Here is a 13,763-nt window from a genome sequence, read left to right on the forward strand (position 1 = left end):
CTAACACTGGCCGATTCACTCGGGTTCAAGCGAGACTACTCTGCGTTGGTATCGTCGACTATTAGAGGTAAGATGTGATGCATTGATATTAAATTTATACTGTTTAATAACAATCGAAAAAGTTGCTCGTAGCTGCTTTAAAGATTACAGGTGCTACCAGTACCAGCAGCATAACCCTAAAGATTACAGGTGCTACCAGCCACAGCAAAACATAACCCAACTAGTGTCCTCTAGAGAGAGAGTGGCGTCAGCGGAGGACCAAAATGCGAGACTCATTAGCCAATGAACAGCCAGGAATGGGTCTCGCGCTACTTTTGCATGCTAAAAGCTGATCATGTACAATTTGATTCAAGGGGGGGAAAACCCTTTCAGAGTACAACACAAACTGTCTATTTTGCTGCAACTTGACAGTGCTGCTTAATCCAGGACCTTACTTCCTGGAACTCTTGAGAGTAAAAAAACTGGTCCATTGGAGTGAATGGAGATGTCGGGACTCTTCTATCTACGGGACTCTTCTATCTACACGGCTCTGAATCCAACAACCAACATTTCCCACACAGAAGTCACCCTTTACCCCTCTGCCCAGGTGCTGACACTGATTGGGACAATTGGGACTAACTATTATCAACAGGGGAGCTCCAACAAAACACATATAAGGAAACACATTTACACATATATACACTGGTATATTATTTACAATTTCCTATATCTATATCCAATATCTGTATCCAATCATGAAGGAACTATTAATTGTTAACCTAAACCTCATCATATAACTCCCTTTTAACATGCTATCCCCCCTTCATTTTAGCAGTGGAAGCATCCAGGACTAATAGACATGCAAGCAGCAATCAGTAGAAACTTTTAGCAGGTGAGCATGATTGCATTAGGCCTCATTCGACCCAATTGTTGTCTCCTGCCTTGTGTAGGAATGAATGGCTGCCAAGCACCGCAAGCCAGTGTGATACAAACACAGAGTTAATGTACAAACAAGACAATATCATGTGAGGGAGGTGTTCCATGAGAGATCGTAGTGGATTCACAGGACGGAAGCTCCACTCTGTCACATTGTTGTCACCTCTCGTCACTTAGATGATATGAGCAGGCTGTGCAAGGCGAGTGAACCAAGATGTTTGAATGTCTTTGGTCGCTTAGATTGGCTATTTGGCTTGTAACCGAGTCTGTCAACAAACATTAAACAAACATATTAAATATGCGGAAAGTGGTGAAAAAGTTAGTTTCGAGCCGTGTGGACATTTATTTAGTTGATTTGTTTTTAATAAGTACACTTCAATGCAGGCAACATTAGTGTTAAATAAATGTTCATTTAAATTCAGTAATTTTGTGTCCCATTTGTTATTATTATTAAATTGTATTTTATCAGATGTAAACAACGACATGATATCCGCATTATATACTGTATAAAACCCATATGACCACTAACCATAGCCATTGTTGAAGGTGCTCTTTACTATTACTACTATTATGCATTCCTATGATAAAACTGGAGAGCAAAAGTGTAATTTATAATATGCACATGACTTCAGAATAAAGAGGTCAGCCGCCTCACCGTAATAACACTCATCACACTACCTAACCAAATAAAAACTATACACTAACACATTTGAATGTGCAAACATAAAACAACCCAACTGTTCTAATATCAATGCTGATCATGGCTGAAGTGGCACATCTTGACTGCATCACCTGCCAGCATTGGTTTCATAAAACAAATCTGTTTGGTAATTGCAGTTAAAGGCTGTATTTGAATAATTCACAAACAGCTGCTAACCCTTCACACGAGCAGAGAGTGTGTTGGCCTAAAGTCTGTCTCACTCTCCATCAGTATCATGAGGTATATATCATGAGGTATATATCATGAGGCCTCGTCCTCTCCTCTCAAACTGGCCTGTGTTGTGAGCGACATATCTCAGGATGTCAAGGTGTTTCCTGTTTGGTGGCTGCTGGGAGCATTGGGTCAAAGCCAGTGGGTGTTGGTGTGCCTGGCCTGTCAGAGAGCCACAGACACTGGGATGTGTTGTCAGTGTCCTAGGCTGTGGGACCCAGGGACAGGGCCTGTCAGAGAGCCACAGACACTGGGATGTGTTGTCAGTGTCCTAGGCTGTGGGACCCAGGGACAGGGGCTCAGACCGATGTGTTGTCAGTGTCCTAGGCTGTGGGACCCAGGGACAGGGGTTGGTGTGCCTGGCCTGTCAGAGAGCCACAGACACTGGGATGTGTTGTCAGTGTCCTAGGCTGTGGGACCCAGGGACAGGCCTGTCAGAGAGCCACAGACACTGGGATGTGTTGTCAGTGTCCTAGGCTGTGGGACCCAGGGACAGACAGGGGCTCAGACCGAGCCAACTAATACCATTAGTGTCTCTAATACTATTGTACTGTCCAAACAGGCTAATGCTATTATAGTGTCTCCGCTGCTCCGGGCCCATTCAGCGCACAGCCCTAGAGCCAGACATTTGGACCAACTTTACGCCTGATCTTTGATGTGGACAAAACACACACAATCGCTCTCAACCCCATGTGGCACAATCAGGGGGGGCGGGCGGGGGATACCCTATTGTTGCTTCTCTCTGAACTGGCCTGCGCAACCACAATGGCCCAGTGTGTGTGCGTGTATATGTATGTGTGTGGGTGTGTGTGTGTACACACGTGTATTTGTGTTAGTGTGTTAGAGTGTGTGTGTGTGTGTGTGTGTGTGTGTGTGTGTGCGTGTGCGTGTGAAACCACTCTCTCATGCTCTTGACAATGCCCCATTGTCCCACTGACCGCAACAGTAATTTATGTAAAGATTCTTTCTTTTTGTTGCTCTCCCTTTTCTTTCTCCTGTGTGGATTCCATGCACTCTTCCGGCCTGTTTCCCGTCTCTCTCTCCCTCTCTCTCTCCCTGTCTCTCTCACTCTCCCCCTCTCTCTCTCTCTCTCTCTCTCTCTCCCTGTCTGTCTCTCTCCCTCTCCCCCCTCCCTTCCTGTGCTGTCACAGACTGTCTATCTTTGCTCTTTCTCTCTCTCTGTCACTCCTCCACGCTCCTCTACCTCCGTCTGCTTTTCTGCCAGCTTTTTCTTCCCTCTCTCTCTCTCTCTTGTCATGTATTGATCTCCATCTCTTCCTCCTACGCGTCGCTGTCCCTCTGTCTTCTTTGTTGTCACCCTTCCATTCCATGCATTCACTAAAATTCACAGGCTTTCAGGCTCCGTGTTGTTTCCTGTCCTCCTCCTCGCTCCCTCTTGATTGGACCGCCACCAGAAGTTGTAAGGCGTACATAACTACATACGGGGGAAGGGGGGAGGTTGTGGGTTGCATCCATCTGATTTTACAGCCGCTAACGCCTTGGGCACACTGCAGCAAAAAAAAAGAAAAAAATCCCGAGTAGATGCCTGGTGTTGCCTGCTGGTTGATTGGTGCTGCAGCTTGATTGGCTGTCTTGCTGTATTTCCCTCTTCAATTGGCTGATTTCAAACTGGCCCCTCCTCTCGTCGCTGCAGTCCACCACTCATTGCCTTGCAAAGCATGCTGGGATACCTGGCGACGTATCCAATACTTACTGTATGTACCGAAACCAAATACCACCGACCCTGGTTGCATGGCAATTAAAGTTCTATTCTATTCTATTCTATATGAATGGGCAGCAGCGACAGCAGGCGTCTACATGCAGGGGGGGGGATCGCTGCCGTGTGTCCAAGGCGCCAGTGGTTCCCAACCTTTTTCAGCTTGTGACCCCACTTTGACAAAACTCTAGCGACCCCAGGCATTCAAAACACAAGACCATTTTTTTGCTAAAAATTAATTTGTTTTCGACCATGTAATACTTTGTAATACTATGTTGCAAGTAAACATTCATTTTAGACCACTTTTAGGCTATTTCATGTTTATTATTGGGGACGGCAGCCAGAGGCAGAATAGCAAATTAGTACACAAAGTGAGGATTTTATTTGACTGGTGCAGGATATGTACAGGTGAGCTTGTATTTACAAGGCTGCAAATTAACTATGAATAATGAAAATGGAAAAAGAGCTAAGTGGGTTAACACAAACCCCACTAATAGGCCTACAGATCAGTTCCTGTAGCATATCGCTGAACAGGCCACCTCAATACTGAAGGATCGGGGTGCTAAAGTATAATTAATTTTTCCTTTCTCATTGAGACATGGAAAATGGTCAAAAATCTTAATTGAAGAATGAAAAACAGTCAATTTCTTTTTTTAAATTTAAACTGAAAATCAATTTTCAAACAGAATCGAAAAACACAAAAACAATCAAAGTCTGACCCCATTTTTCATTTTGGCCATTCCCTTTTTATTATTATTCATTTTGTATTGGAAAAATGGAAAATTAACATTGAAAAGTAAAATTCAAAGTTAAAAATACAAAATTGAAAATTGAAAAATGGAAGTCATGTGACCATTATAGGGTACGCCCACATTTCAAGGTATGCCCTTATAAGAACAAGAGAAAAGCCAGCACTCCAAATGTCTTTTTGTTGATTTATTTCCTCATGTACCTGGGCAGCAGCAACGTGCCCCTATAAGGTACGCCCACAGACAGACAGAAGATGGAAGTCAATTGCGGCAAGTCAAAATAAAAGTAGTATCCTGTGTCAGGCTCAGTTAAATAGCGTTATACCATCCACGGGAATTGTTATAACGCTAATCTCAGAGATATGCTAATGTTAGCCTGCTGGCTAACAGGGGCTTCAGGGCTTAATAGGTGAGCTCCTTGCTCAGATCCGGGAACTAACGTTACGTTAGCCATTAATGTCCCACTAACTATTGATAATGCTGCGCGTTGACTTCCGTTTTCTGTCTGTCTGTGGGCGTACCTTATATGGGCGTACCTTGAAATGTTGGCGTACCCTGAAATGGTCATGTGACTTCCATTTTTCAATTTTCAATTTTCAATTTTTGACTTTGAATTTTACTTTTCAATGTTAATTTTGCATTTTTCCAATACAAAATGAATAATGATGAAAAGGGAATGGTCAAAATGAAAAATGGGGTCAGACTTTGATTGTTTTTGTGTTTTTCGATTGTGTTTGAAAATTGATTTTCAGCTTAATTTTTTTTTTTTTTTACTGTTTTTCATTCTTCAATTTAGATTTTTGACCATTTTCCATGTCTCAATAAGAAAGTAAAAATGAATTACTTTAGTACCCCGATCCTGAAGAAAGACTTTTCTATTGATAAGGGGGGTCTATCCATGACAATTATGTATATTTACATTTACATGTGGTCATTTAGCTGACGCTTTTACGAAAACATAGGATATGTTCACTTTGTTTTAAATTGTGTGTGTGGTGTTTTTATTATAATAAGAATAATTACTGTATTGATCCATTAACACATTCAGTGCCAAGGACGTCTGTGCACGTCCTAAAAAAAAGTAACGTTCAGTGCCAAGGACGTCTGTGGACGTCCTAAAATCATAATTCATATTATTCCATAATTCTGCTGTTTAAGGTCGTACCCAGCCAGTGAGCATGAATCCCTTCAAGGGATCACACGGCGCCACCTTAAACATCGTCACAGGAGCTGCTCCACCCACCTCAGATCCTTTACTTTGTACAGGAGACAGCGGAGAAAGCCGTGGAAACCGATGCATGCTTTGTGCCAGAGCCGTATATATTGCTCCGTCTACAGCGAGAGTGGGCTCGGCTGCATCCGCGCTCACAACTGAGCTCTTATGCTTCTATCTATCTCCACACGATTTCCTAGAAAGCCATCCGAAGCCGAACGGGCCAAGCCTTTTCGTTCAGTCGCGTTTGCCAGCGCGCATCATTTCCTTGATGCCCATCAAGGAAATGATGCGCGCAGCAAAGCTGGGATCTGTCCGGGGCAAAAACGGAGTCGAGAAAGCAAAGTCTGTGCGTGTGGGAGGAGCCCGCAGCTCAGAGGTGGAGAGGGGGGGGGGGGGGGGGGGGGGGGGGAGGGGTGTGTGGCTGCACAGAAACCACACCACACGCCACCACATCAGAAAACACCAGCCAGAGTCAGTGAAAATGTGCTCGAAATTAGAGTGCAAAAGGTATTCATAAAAGGGGCTATATCTTGGAACGAAAAAAAAAACGACAGAAAACCCTTGAAAGTGCACTTTTTTGAGAGGCTATAATTTCATAATGGAACTGTCTAGAAACAAAATTTCTTCTTTGGAAGAAGCAGGAGTGTTCAATCTTTCATTAAAGTCCAGCCCCGTTAATATAGCCATAATAGAAAAAATTCTATAGCTGTTTTCAACTGAATGGAAGTGAATCTGGCACAGGCTCCAGACAATTTTACTGAAGCGCTGTGGCACTGAATGTGTTAAGCTGTGTTCACACCGAGATATTTATTTGTCGCTCTGTCGCTTGATTCAACCCTTTGGAATGGCTCTGTCGCTCTGTTTAAATCGCTCGTCAACAGGCACACGAAATGACGGACATGTGGGGGCTATAACGTTACGCAATGTCATGATGTTTGTCCACTACGAGCCACCGTAGATGTTTACAAGCTAAGCCTATCAGCGTGCTCCTAATGCGAGCTCCATACCGGTAGTACAGACTTCACTTCATGTCAGCTGTCAGCCTGTCAATGCGGTTTGTTGCCACACAATAAACCAGCGGTTTGTTCCAAGCCAGTGTGATCCTTGACTCGCTCTCACACGGCAGCCAATCAGCGTTGAACAGCGAGCGACTGATGCCAGCGTATTTTCGCTCGAGTTGGGATATTTCATCTGGGGCGATGAGCGTATTTTCTCCCTATCGCTCTGTCTCTGTCGCTTGGACGCCCAGCGATTTTTCTCCCGGGCGAATATACGCTCACTCGCTCGTTTGCATTGACTTTGTATGTAAACTCGATGCCAGCGAAAAACTTTAATAGGTCGGTGTGAACGCAGCATTACAAGACATTTCAGGCGACCCCATTTGAATTCCATGTGACCCCACTTGGGGTCCCAACCCCAAGGTTGGGAAAGCTGCACTAAGTCATCTTCTCTCTTTCTCCCTCCCGCCTTCTTGCCTCCTCCAGTGGTTTGAAAGAGAGACGGAGAGCATGGGAGGATGTCATGGAAAAAGAGGAAAGTGTCACTGAAACAGGTTTGAGGAAACATCATATTAATGCGATGCACACATCATATGAATGCGATGCAGAATGCACTTATGGAACACATTTATGCTAAAAGCTGCAATTTGCCAACACTCTGCACTGATTGGGAGATGTTTGCAGACTCTTGTAAAGACATCGATGAACTCTCTGATGTAATCTATGTTACTTTTTGTAACCCAAATAATAAACATTGGATGTCTAATGCAGTTAAATCTAGTCTACAGAGGAAGAATAAATCATTGAGTCAAGGAGGGGCTCTTGAGATAGATGCAGCCAAACTGGAGGTGAAAGTAGAAATACTAAGGGCTAAACAAAAGTATAAAAATAAGTTGGAGAGCAAATTGGCTGAGAGGAACCTTGCCTCAGCCTGCTCCGGAATGAAAACAAGTGCAGGCATACAGCAAAACAAGAGCAGAACCAACATTACTAGATGGCTATAGGTCAAATAGTGAATTTGCCAACTGTCTTAATAAATTGTGCCTGAGAATTGATCAACAGTTTGATTTTAAAAACGAAGTTGAGGGACTGAGACATAAACTAAAGGAGGATCAACACTTCGTCCTAGAGCAGAGACAAGTGGAAAAGGCCTTCCTTTCACTAAAAACAAACAAGAGCCCTGGCCCTGATAATATCAGAATAATAATAATATCACTGGCCTTTTACTTAAGTCCTGTGCAAGGCGATTCAGTTCTATCTTTTCTATTTGTAATTTGTCTCTGAGCCAACCTACCTAGCCTGTGGAAGCAGGCTGTTATTATCCCTGTTCCAAAAAGCAGCAGACCCAAAGCTCTTAATGACTTAAGGCCGGTCGCCATCACTTCTCTTGCCCTGAAATCTTTTGAAAGGCTTGTGAAGATACAGCTTACATAAAAGGCAGAATTATGTTAATAAATCTCATCTGCTACAGCCATTGGATTTGTATCACTATTATATCAGGAAATTAACAAGAAATTACGAAAACGGGAGAGAGGGTTAAAAATAGGTAATAGTGTGTAAAAAAGGCGTCTATTGCCTGAGAAAACAGTCCCATCTTCACATAGACAAAACCATGTTGACCCTCTTTTACCGGGCTTAGAGAAACCTTGAACCTTGAACGATGAATCTCAAAGCCTAATGAAAAACACCTCGGCGAAAGCAGCTGCTCTCAACCTTCTTTGCTCACATCTTCTCCAAATAACTGCGACACTCTCACAGACACAGGTGTCTACGCGCAGACACAGGTGTCTACGCACAGTCACAGGTGTCTACGCACAGACACAGGTGTGTACGCACAGACACAGGTGTCTACGCACAGACACAGGTGTCTACGCACAGACACAGGTGTCTACGCGGAGACACAGGTGTCTACGCGCAGACACAGGTGTCTACGCGCAGACACAGGTGTCTACGCGCAGACACAGGTGTCTACGCGCAGACACAGGTGTCTACGCGCAGACACAGGTGATCGACTGTGACATCAAATATTTACTTGTTCTCTTTTGCAGCTATCCCACTATCCCACACACAAAAATTCATTATTTCACGAGAAGATTTCATTTTAAATGTGATCATCTATATTGCATCTTAGAAATAGACATTTCCCCCCATTTCTATAAAACATCAATCAAACACATACATGCATAAGCACATGCATGCCCTACTCACAGCTGTAGTAGTAGTGGTGTCCAGGCAGGAACTCAAAGCCCAGGGAGAAGGGGGTGAAGCGCTGGATCTTCTCAGAGAAGCGCACCGGTCCAAACGGCGCATGGGGGGTGTTACACTCCCACCTCTTGATGGCCCCGCTGGTCTCCACACAGCCCTGGAAGGACTTCTCCACCACCAGGTAGAGAGCCAGCGTCTCAGGCTGACCCGGGCCCTGGGCGGGGTAGTGGGGGCAGTAGATGTCCAGGTAGTCGTTCAGATTCACCTGGACGGACAGATCACCCGCTGTTAACCTGAGAGAGAGAGAGAACGACAACGCCATCAATATTTCACAAGACAATTACAGAGTGATATATGACTGAAAGGGGAAGAGAGGTAGAGGTAGAGCACAGAGAGAGAGAGAGAGAGAGAGAGATGGATGACAGATATTCCATAATTCCTTTGTGCCTGGAGGAGTGTGGATGGCTCCAGCAGACGGATAGTTCATCAATATTATAGAACGATTACACAGGGTGAGAAAGCAAAGTTCTGCAGCTGTTTTTTTGTTTGTTTTTGTTTTGGGATTTGATACATTGTAGAATGATACAATTCCATCTTCATATCTGGGAAAACATCTGACTTACAAAGGAGACGGGTTGAGAGACAGAAGATAGAACAACAATCCTTCATATGCTAATTAAGACCAGTGAGAAAAGTAAGTTCAGTGTAAAATAAACCACTGACCACTACACGATACAGATGAACACAGGCACGTACGCTCTTCTGTTCAAGTACATACACTACACGATACAGATGAACACAGGCACGTACGCTCTTCTGTTCAAGTACATACACTACACGCACGAACACGCACCTCAAGTTAAGGTTGGCTGGTTTTAGGCATAATAACAACTACGGACAAGACAGTAGTATTAGAACAGGGCAGAGGAGGAACTGCACATTCTTACTGTAAGCTAGTGTGATAATTACTCCTGCACAAAATAACTGAGAAGGAGAGAGAGAGAGGTTAAGAAAAACAGGGGAGAAATGAACGAGGGAGATGAGAATAGTTGATGCAGAACAAAGTAAGAGAGAGGCAAACATAATTGAAAGAAATCCTAAGATTTCATGACAATCATAACAGATGAAAAGACAGTTGGGCGGATAAAGTAGGAAACTCTAAATGAGCTGGACATGTGTGACAAACAGAGAGGGAACGTGAGTGATGGCGGGGCCAGAGAGAGACAGCTGTAGTGTTGAGACAGGTTAGGGCACAGGCAGGGATGGAGAGAGAGACAGCTGTAGTGTTGAGACAGGTTAGGGCACAAGCAGGGATGGAGAGAGAGAGAGACAGCTGTAGTGTTGAGACAGGTTAGGGCACAGGCAGGGATGGAGAGAGAGACAGCTGTAGTGTTGAGACAGGTTAGGACACAGGCAGGGATGGAGAGAGAGACAGCTGTAGTGTTGAGACAGGTTAGGACACAGGCAGGGATGGAGAGAGAGACAGCTGTAGTGTTGAGACAGGTTAGGGCACAGGCAGGGATGGAGAGAGAGACAGCTGTAGTGTTGAGACAGGTTAGGGCACAAGCAGGGATGGAGAGAGAGACAGCTGTAGTGTTGAGACAGGTTAGGGCACAAGCAGGGATGGAGAGAGAGACAGCTGTAGTGTTGAGACAGGTTAGGGCACAGGCAGGGATGGAGAGAGAGAGAGACAGCTGTAGTGTTGAGACAGGTTAGGACACAAGCAGGGATGGAGAGAGAGACAGCTGTAGTGTTGAGACAGGTTAGGACACAGGCAGGGATGGAGAGAGAGACAGCTGTAGTGTTGAGACAGGTTAGGGCACAGGCAGGGATGGAGAGAGAGAGAGACAGCTGTAGTGTTGAGGCAGGTTAGGGCACAGGCAGGGATGGAGAGAGAGACAGCTGTAGTGTTGAGACAGGTTAGGGCACAGGCAGGGATGGAGAGAGAGACAGCTGTAGTGTTGAGACAGGTTAGGACACAGGCAGGGATGGAGAGAGAGACAGCTGTAGTGTTGAGACAGGTTAGGACACAGGCAGGGATGGAGAGAGAGACAGCTGTAGTGTTGAGACAGGTTAGGGCACAGGCAGGGATGGAGAGAGAGAGATACAGCTGTAGTGTTGAGACAGGTTAGGGCACAAGCAGGGATGGAGAGAGAGACAGCTGTAGTGTTGAGACAGGTTAGGGCACAGGCAGGGATGGAGAGAGAGAGAGACAGCTGTAGTGTTGAGACAGGTTAGGACACAGGCAGGGATGGAGAGAGAGACAGCTGTAGTGTTGAGACAGGTTAGGGCACAGGCAGGGAGCAAGAGAGAGAGAGACAGCTGTAGTGTTGAGACAGGTTAGGGCACAGGCAGGGATGGAGAGAGAGACAGCTGTAGTGTTGAGACAGGTTAGGGCACAGGCAGGGATGGAGAGAGAGACAGCTGTAGTGTTGAGACAGGTTAGGGCACAGGCAGGGACGGAGAGAGAGACAGCTGTAGTGTTGAGACAGGTTAGGGCACAGGCAGGGACGGAGAGAGAGACAGCTGTAGTGTTGAGACAGGTTAGGGCACAGGCAGGGACGGAGAGAGAGACAGCTGTAGTGTTGAGACAGGTTAGGGCACAGGCAGGGATGGAGAGAGAGACAGCTGTAGTGTTGAGACAGGTTAGGGCACAGGCAGGGATGGAGAGAGAGACAGCTGTAGTGTTGAGACAGGTTAGGACACAGGCAGGGATGGAGAGAGAGACAGCTGTAGTGTTGAGACAGGTTAGGACACAGGCAGGGATGGAGAGAGAGACAGCTGTAGTGTTGAGACAGGTTAGGGCACAGGCAGGGATGGAGAGAGAGAGATACAGCTGTAGTGTTGAGACAGGTTAGGGCACAAGCAGGGATGGAGAGAGAGACAGCTGTAGTGTTGAGACAGGTTAGGGCACAGGCAGGGATGGAGAGAGAGAGAGACAGCTGTAGTGTTGAGACAGGTTAGGACACAGGTAGGGATGGAGAGAGAGACAGCTGTAGTGTTGAGACAGGTTAGGGCACAGGCAGGGAGCAAGAGAGAGAGAGACAGCTGTAGTGTTGAGACAGGTTAGGGCACAGGCAGGGATGGAGAGAGAGACAGCTGTAGTGTTGAGACAGGTTAGGGCACAGGCAGGGATGGAGAGAGAGACAGCTGTAGTGTTGAGACAGGTTAGGGCACAGGCAGGGACGGAGAGAGAGACAGCTGTAGTGTTGAGACAGGTTAGGGCACAGGCAGGGACGGAGAGAGAGACAGCTGTAGTGTTGAGACAGGTTAGGGCACAGGCAGGGATGGAGAGAGAGACAGCTGTAGTGTTGAGACAGGTTAGGGCACAGGCAGGGATGGAGAGAGAGACAGCTGTAGTGTTGAGACAGGTTAGGACACAGGCAGGGATGGAGAGAGAGACAGCTGTAGTGTTGAGACAGGTTAGGACACAGGCAGGGATGGAGAGAGAGACAGCTGTAGTGTTGAGACAGGTTAGGACACAGGCAGGGACGGAGAGAGAGAAAAGGACAGGAAGAAAAGAAAGCAAAGTAAGATGAGCAGGTGGGGGGAATGTAAAGTAAAGACAAAGGAAAGTAAAGAGAAAGTGTTTTAATTAGTGACCCCAGAGACACAGAGAGAGTCTGACTGCAGACACAGAGAGAGAGAGAGTCTGACTGCAGACACACAGAGAGAGAGTCTGACTGCAGACACAGAGAGAGAGAGAGAGTCTGACTGCAGACAGAGAGAGAGGGAGATGAGAGGGGGCAGGGTGTAAGGGGGGGCAAGGTGTAAGGGGGGACAGGGTGTGTGAGAGGGGACAGGGTGTGTGAGAGGGGGCAGGGTGTGTGAGAGGGGGCAGGGTGTGTGAGAGGGGGCAGGGTGTGTGAGACAGGGCAGGGTGTGAGAGGGGGGCAGGGTGTGTGAGAGGGTGCAGGGTGTGTGAGAGGGGGCAGGGTGTGTGAGAGGGGGCAGGGTGTGTGAGAGGGGGCAGGGTGTGTGAGACAGGGCAGGGTGTGAGAGGGGGGCAGGGTGTGTGAGAGGGTGCAGGGTGTGTGAGAGGGGGCAGGGTGTGTGAGAGGGGGCAGGGTGTGTGAGAGGGGGCAGGGTGTGTGAGAGGGGGCAGGGTGTGTGAGAGGGGGCAGGGTGTGTGAGACAGGGCAGGGTGTGAGAGGGGGGCAGGGTGTGTGAGAGGGTGCAGGGTGTAAGAGGGGGCAAGGTGTAAGGGGGACAGGGTGTGTGAGAGGGGGCAGGGTGTGTGAGAGGGGGCAGGGTGTAAGGGGCACAGGTGTGTGAGAGGGGGCAGGGTGTGTGAGACGGGGCAGGGTGTGAGAGGGGGGCAGGGTGTAAGGGGGGGCAGGGTGTGTGAGAGGGTGCAGGGTGTGTGAGAGGGTGCAGGGTGTAAGAGGGGGGCAGGTGTAAGGGGGACAGGGTGTGTGAGAGGGGGCAGGGTGTGTGAGATGGGGCAGGGTGTGAGAGGGGCGGCAGGGTGTGAGAGGGGGCAGGGTGTGTGAGAGGAACAGGGTGTAAGGGGGGGCAGTGTGTGTGAGGGGGGGGCACGGTGTGAGGGGGGGGCAGGGTGTGAGAGGGGGGGAGGGTGTGTGAGGGGGGGAGGGTGTGAGACGGGACAGGGTGTGAGAGGGGGGGCAGGGTGTAAGGGGGGGCAGGGTGTGAGAGGGGGCAGGGTGTGAGAGGTGGGGCAGGGTGTAAGGGGGGGCAGGGTGTGAAAGGGGGGGCAGGGTGTGAGAGGGGGCAGGGTGTGAGAGGTGGGGCAGGGTGTATGAGGGGGCAAGGTGTGTGAGAGGGGGCAGGGTGGGTGAGAGGGGGCAGGGTGTAAGGGGGACAGGGTGTGTGAGAGGGGGCAGGGTGTGTGAGATGGGGCAGGGTGTGAGAGGGGGGCAGGGTGTGTGAGAGGGTGTAGGGTGTAAGGGGGGGGGGGGGGGTGTGAGGGGGGGCAGGGTGTGAGAGGGGGGCAGGGTGTGAGAGGGGGGGCAGGGTGTAAGGGGGGGCAGGGTGTGTGAGAGGGGGCAGGGTGTGTGAGAGGAACAGGGTG

At 47.9% G+C, this 13,763-nt stretch overlaps 1 protein-coding gene across 1 annotated transcript in view; it reads right to left on the reverse strand.

The window, feature by feature from the left end:
- The window catches only part of efna4 (ephrin A4), a 64,828-nt gene that overhangs the window by 25,783 nt on the left and 25,282 nt on the right, over positions 1-13,763 (reverse strand). Inside the window, exon 2 of the mRNA XM_083640781.1 lies at positions 8,735-9,024. Within this exon, the coding sequence (XP_083496907.1) occupies positions 8,735-9,024 (290 nt within the window). The remainder of the gene's footprint in view (positions 1-8,734; positions 9,025-13,763) is intronic.

Source organism: Poromitra crassiceps (genome assembly GCF_964638095.1).
Source record: "Poromitra crassiceps genome assembly, chromosome: 1".
NCBI lineage: Eukaryota > Metazoa > Chordata > Actinopteri > Beryciformes > Melamphaidae > Poromitra > Poromitra crassiceps.